Source organism: Nicotiana tomentosiformis, chromosome 1 (assembly GCF_000390325.3).
Source record: "Nicotiana tomentosiformis chromosome 1, ASM39032v3, whole genome shotgun sequence".
Classification (NCBI taxonomy): domain Eukaryota; kingdom Viridiplantae; phylum Streptophyta; class Magnoliopsida; order Solanales; family Solanaceae; genus Nicotiana; species Nicotiana tomentosiformis.
The window spans coordinates 92,038,335-92,045,068 of NC_090812.1; the positions used below are offsets into that span (position 1 = coordinate 92,038,335).

General features: G+C 38.1%; 1 protein-coding gene across 2 annotated transcripts; it reads right to left on the reverse strand.

The window, feature by feature from the left end:
- Positions 1-406: 406 nt before the first annotated feature.
- On the reverse strand, positions 407-6,420 carry LOC104104671 (probable pre-mRNA-splicing factor ATP-dependent RNA helicase DEAH2). Of its 2 annotated transcripts, XM_009612811.4 has the most exons (7): positions 6,009-6,420; positions 3,583-3,785; positions 2,337-3,421; positions 1,801-1,926; positions 1,454-1,692; positions 1,229-1,347; positions 407-756 (listed from the first exon to the last, which is right to left on the reverse strand). In XM_009612811.4, exons 1-7 carry the CDS (start codon positions 6,276-6,278, stop codon positions 630-632), a joined length of 2,169 nt encoding a protein of 722 aa, XP_009611106.1. In that variant the 5' UTR covers positions 6,279-6,420; the 3' UTR covers positions 407-629. The 2 variants fall into 2 exon arrangements, with proteins under 2 accessions (XP_009611106.1, XP_033514190.1); XM_033658299.2 differs by lacking the exons at positions 407-756; positions 1,229-1,347; positions 1,454-1,692 and having other exon boundaries at positions 1,803-2,026.
- Between the last annotated feature and the right edge of the window lie 314 nt (positions 6,421-6,734).

Consider the following 6,734-nt stretch of genomic DNA (forward strand, 5'->3'; position numbering starts at 1 on the left):
CAACCGAAAAGAGGACAGAGAATGAGAAGATCATGAATCATCTAAGAGATGCTAAGCAATAAAGGAACCTTATCGTTTCAACAAATAGCACAAGCGAGGATTTGGCTCATTTCCTGACGAGCATGCAAGCTTTTCATGAATCAATTCTAGTTTTTCACATGTGGGAGGTTTTTTATTGTCGTGGATATTCACTTTCAAGAAATCAATGCCAAATATCAAATTTTCAACGCAGTCTATCACTCAAGAACTTGCTTTGGAAAAAGAATTGTTGAAGAGCTTGACCAACCCTGGAGGAAATCCTTCGAGGTGTGTTATGCAGGAGCATCCTGTATAAAATGGGTTGCTCTTAGCTCAGTTTATGCAGTGGAAGACTACGTACATTTGCTTCAATAGAGGAGGAAAGAGCTAAAAGAATTGGTCTGATATATCAGGACATTGGAGGCAAGGAACAAGAAACAGATTACTCCAGCAACAAGAAACAGGTACTAAATCGTTCAGACGAGAACCGTACAAACAATTACAGTACATAGTAGATAGTACATCAGTCTTTAGCCTATCTGACTAATTTTGACCCCAGAACTCCCCTGAAGCGTGCATGCTGAGGGGAACTGAAATTATGAAGAATGCATTCATCTTTTGCTCTTGCTTTCATCTTTTTCTCGCTCTCGCTTCTTGTATAACCGCTCAAGAACTCGTTTTGCCTCACATTGCGGAAAGTTAGCAAGGTCATAGTAATGTGGTGCAATATCAACCAACCTGAAGAAAATATCAAAAAAGAAATAAGAGATTAACAAGGCAAAATTAGTCAACCGTAGGCTATATGATCAAACCATTAGTTCAAACAATACATTTGTCCATTTGAACAAAAGGTCTGTTGGAAAGAATGTGCTAGTTTCAGCCAATTAACAGTACTCAAGTAGATTCATTACTATCATGATTAATTCGAGAACGTCTTGCTGACAAAAATTCAATTTCCAAACAAAGGTAAGAAGTTCTAGAAAGTTGCGACTCAAAAAAGGTTCAGGGCATAAAAGGTTGATTTCTGCTGGAGTGCTTGAAGTATCCTCAGACTAGTAGGCACCACTACTTAGACAAAAATAATTATCTTTTTTCTTTACAGGACGGTCAACGGGCAGGAGAGATGTTCTCAGTCCTAATATAAAAGGAAAGAGAGGGCAAGTACTTACTAAAGCATCAAGAATCAAAAGATAAAACAAATGATAATTACCATTCACCACGAATATCAGTCACAGTACGGATGAAATTCCTGCTTGTCAAGACATATTCATTATAGATAACCCATTCTGGCTTATGATCCAGACAATTTGACGGATGCAAGTGAACCACCTGTAACAACACAGATAAAAATGACATAATAGTGAGAAATCAATAGCATTATGGCCCATTGAAGCTCTTAATATGAGTTGCTTCCAGAACTAGTGTAGATACTTACTTGATTGTCTTTAACAGTCAGATAGTGCCCAGTACGCTCTAGGTGAGCAACCTGCATGAAATATCCAGCTAACATAGCCTTTCTTATGTTTATGTAGTAGTCGCGACTGTTGAAGTCTGTGCTGCATAACTTGAGGTTGAACCTGGCCATTATGCGAGAAAGCTGTTGCCTCACATTGTCAGCTGATTTGAGAGCCCTCTGATTGATGAAATTCTCGTAGCACCATTGAGGGTCTTCCGCTATACCATTACCATCAAAGTCATTATCAGGGTTATAAGGGTATTCTAAATCTGAATTTGTTTGTTAAGGACATATAATGTCTACAGAGACTGAATACGGATACTTACTGTTCTGCTTGTAGGCATGATACACATTCAGCAACGTCAAATGATCCCCATCTATGTGACCGAACCGATTCTTTGCTTCATCTGCAGCTTTCTGAGCCTCCCTAGGCCGGACAAAGCAATTGGGTACTAGAGAAAAAATTGGTTATCACAGGGGAGGCCCACTGTAGGTCAGCAGATGCATAGAGGCGAGACGACACCATTTTCTTCATGAGAGAATACTGAGAAACTGCAACTACCTCCATCAGCACTTACTTAGAAATCTATGGCACATGCCAACCGGGGGCATAGAACCCAGACAAGACAGTTGCTGATGACAACCTAAGAAGACACATGTAAGTAACCCCCACACACATGCACCTGTGTGCACATGTTTTGCAGTTACACACATGATATCATATGCATAGACAAATGTTTATGCACATGAACAAGGCATGGTGAAGCGGACCGACATTCCCATGCCTGACCAAACTCTGACATAGAACAAAGGCAAGACACGACGACCACCAAAAAGGAAGTAAACTGGAAAGAAACCGTACCTGATAGCATGGCAGATATTGAGAGGATTTCATTGGAGCAGTTGAATTCTGAGCTGACAACAAGCATTTTTGCCATCTGAGGATCAAGAGGAAATTCACTCATAATCTCACCCAACCTAGTCAAGTTCCCCTCATCATCCAATGCTCCCAAGTAATTCAAAACCTCCAGTGCTCTCATCAATGTCTCTGGGGCAGGAGGATCCATAAAATCAAAATGAACCAGGTCATCAATACCTAACTTCTTCAAAGTTAGAACTGTATTGGCCAAGTTTGACCGAAGTATTTCTGGATAGGTCTGTGGTTGAAGGTCGTTATGGAAACTTTTCTCTGTGTAAAGTCTAAAGCATTTCCCTGGCTGCGTTCTTCCAGCACGTCCTGATCTCTGGTGGGCGCTGGCCTTCGAAATAGGAGACACCAACAAAGATTCAACACGCACCCTTGGGTTATAAACTTTTTGTTTAGCAAATCCCGGATCTATGACATAAACAATGCCATCAATTGTCAAAGATGTCTCTGCAATGTTGGTTGACACAACAATCTTCCTGCCAGCAGGACCACCCTCCACCACCGGGGGTGGGGCTGATTCAAATATCTTTTGCTGCATAGCTGGGGGAAGTGTAGAATAAAGAGGCACCGCTTTAACCGGGCCCACTTGATCACCCAAATTACTAACCTCCTTATTGATTTTGCGACAAGCATCTTCAATCTCCTCCTCTCCGGTAAGGAAAACAAGTATGTCACCAGGAGGTTCACACGTGTGTATCTGCACCACAGTCCGAATGGCAGCCTCGAGATAATCTCTCTCAGGCTCCTGAGTGTAGAAAATTTCCACAGGATGAAGCCTTCCAGGCACTTTCATGAGAGGCGCACCAAAGAAGTAACCCTGAAACTTCTCTGCCTCAAGTGTGGCACTCATAACAACAAGCTTTAGGTCTGGTCTATTTTTCAACACCTCTTTAAGAAGCCCAAACAGGACATCTGTTGCCAAAGTTCTTTCATGGGCTTCATCCAGAATGATTACTTTGTAGCGTTCCAATAGAGGATCTGCCATTGCTTCTCTTAAAAGCATACCATCTGTTAAGTATCTGCCACACACAGAGAGAAATAAATTACTAATCACTCAGCAACTTGAGAAGGCAAGAAAACATTTTTTGATACGGCTAGATGATATATGCAAACGGATAAATATTTACAAGCTACATTATTAAAGTATCTCAAAAAAGGTTTATCATGTTAACCTACTTACTTTAAAACAGTTCTAGCACTACTGCAGTCTTCAAAACGGATGCTATATCCAACTTCTTCCCCAATTGCAACATCCATCTCTTCAGCAACTCGACGAGACACGGACATTGCAGCCACCCTCCGAGGTTGAGTGCAACCAATCATATACTTCCGGCGCTTATCAGCCGTCTCAACTTCAACAGCATCTAAAACAAACTGCGGAATCTGTATATACAAAAGCAAATACTTTAGAAGCAGCTCGAGAAAAAACAACTTACTCTCTTGCCAAAGAGGGGGCTTTATCATGGGTAACTGAGAAGTGAGAACATAAACATGAACAAGCAATTGATGAAGCACACTGAGTATAGAAGAACACACGGACTAATAAGGGGTTAATTTTGCAAAAACACACAGCATCACAAGTTTCTTGCTTCAAGGACTCAAAAAGAGCAAGGCAACTAAACTCACAATAATCCACTGGGTTTCAAAGTTGGAAACGATGGATGCCTGAGTTATAAAGAAAAACCCCAATAGAACCCAAATAGTATCTAATCCTGGTAACAGATTACTGGAGAATGAGACAAAGCTAATTTCTTATTAAAAAGTTGCCAGCTTTTATTACTTTTTTTTCATCTTTGTTGTCAAGAGAACCTAGTTATGCGGGGATGGAAAATTATAGCCAGGTTGACAGCTAGGCAAAAAAGTCAATTATCAAATCCTATAAAGATTGACTATAGCAGAACCAACTTTCTTAGGGACGTAGATTGTTTTATGTTAATTGGATAGTTAGACCTAATACCAAGTTTTGCACAAACCTATATCATAATAAGCTTCTTGCATCACGCACTCAACCACTCAATAAATCAATCAGCTACACCTCAATCCTGAACTAGTTAGGGTTGGCTATGTACATACTCTATATTCATAATACTCTATTTGCACCCATTTCATTCCTATATTTCTTGTACCACCAAAAAACAACGAAAGAAACTCTATAAAGAGTCAGGGAATCGAATACAGAGCAACATTGCTAGAATATATCATTCTATCACACTGAGTAAATCCAAACAGTATCGAACTCCGTGTAACATATTACTAGAAAAATGAACTGTCACGTCTAATTTTCAGGTCCAGAATAGCCAAGCAATCAACTCAGCCAGAATCCCAAATTAGTTTAGCCCGGGAATATGAATCTTCTAAACATTTGAGACCATATAACTCCTTGTAAATAATTTATGTTCTAAAGCAAAATACAGGTGTGTTTGTTTTGAATGAATATACTTTTCAGAAGAAACTTTATCTCACTACCTACCATCTCAAAACTTTAGAAACTATCTCAAATGGACTTTAGCAGAACCACATAAGCAAAAAAAGTCACTTTTCCCCTTTTAATGGAAAATATAATTCAAAGAACATATTTTTTGGTGTTAGGTTGCTAGAGAATAACTTAGTTCTTTCGCTTCATACCAAACACACCTAAATGTTAACACCTTGATTGGATGGTTGTTACCCATTGTATTGTATTGTATTATTATTCTAAAACAACGTTTGTTTTGATTGTTTAGTTAAAATTGGTTGTATTGTATTGTTAAATCTATTGTTTCGGAACAATGAAAAGTCCCATTTTTTGAAACAACCGATTTGGTGTGGTGGGATTGTTTCCTATTTTTCTTTCCAATTATGCCCTCACTTATTACTTTAGAATTATATTTTACCCTTTACCTTTTTTTACACTCCAAATCTACAACATTTAACCTACTTTGTCTTCGTCCTTTTTTTTCTTCCGCCGCTTACTATTCCCAACTCCAATGTCAAAGGTAGTAAGAATAGGTTTTGCCTTCTTTTTGTTTCGTTTTTCTCCTACTTTGATTTTAACTCCAATTCTAATTACTTTAATCTCTAATTAGTTGTATACTATTGGTTGTTTTCAAGTGTGCAAAATGTTAGTTATTTATTTTTGTTCCTTTGCTATGCCAACTGCACGGTGTTAGCTTGTTTCTCTATCATCGTCCTTTATTATTTTTTGTTCTAATGATAGTAAATCTTTTGACTTTAGTAGAAAATGATTTTCTTAAATTATTTTTATGCGTAATTCTTGATAAATTTGATATTTAAAATAATTAGGGATATTTTAGTAAACTTATCAATTAAGTACAGTACGATCCAGTCAAACCAAACAGCAAAATGTTATTTAACAACCGCAAACAATACAATCTATCTAAACGTTATATTCATAAAACAATACGATACAAATACAATGGATAACAATGATCCAAACAGAGTGTAAGTATGCCTCAATTCCAACTAGTTATCAATCAAAGTGCAAAGAAATGGATAACAATGATCCAAACAGAGTGTAAGTATGCCTCAATTCCAACTAGTTATCAATCAAAGTGCAAAGAACTATTAGCAAATAAAAAACGAGGTTAGGACACTAGAATTACTAACCTGAGTGGTTTTACCACTACCGGTTTCACCAACCAAAATTAGGGTTTGATTAGATTTTAAAGCCTGTAAAAACTCCTCCTTTTGATGCCAAACCGGAAGAGTCTTCCTTTTCTCCAATATCTCATAGAATCTCTGTGAGTAAGGCTTCCCGTTCCACTTATTAATCGAAGGCGTCATGCTACCGTTTAAGCTTCCAACATTCACTTTCTTCGCTGGCATGTCATCCACCACATCAAACAAGCTTACTTTCCTCTTCCGCTCTGTTCCCATCCAGAATATCTAAAATCCAGAACGAGTTTTCGAGTCTCCGATGAAACAATTGCAGGGACCGGGAGGAAATCGGAGAATACGCGACTAGGATTTTAGGTTTCCGGTCGAAAGAGAGGACTAGGGTTTGAGATTGTGGAATGGATATATACTGGAGAAACTTTCTCGCTTCTATTTCTAAACTTTCACCGCATTGTTTCAGACTCTGAAACGGTTTCGCGGGCTTAGGCCCATCCATTGTTCGCCGCCTCTTTATTATCGTGTATACCATTGACTTGGCCCAAGCCCACTACTAAAACACTAAGTGATCTTATTGAGCAAACATCATTGTTAGCTCCGAAACTATTTACATTCGGTAACCGTAAAAGTATATAAAATTTATATACTTTTTATAAATAATATACAGAAATATATGTATATATATATATACAAAAAAAATTATTTTCGACTATTATTTTG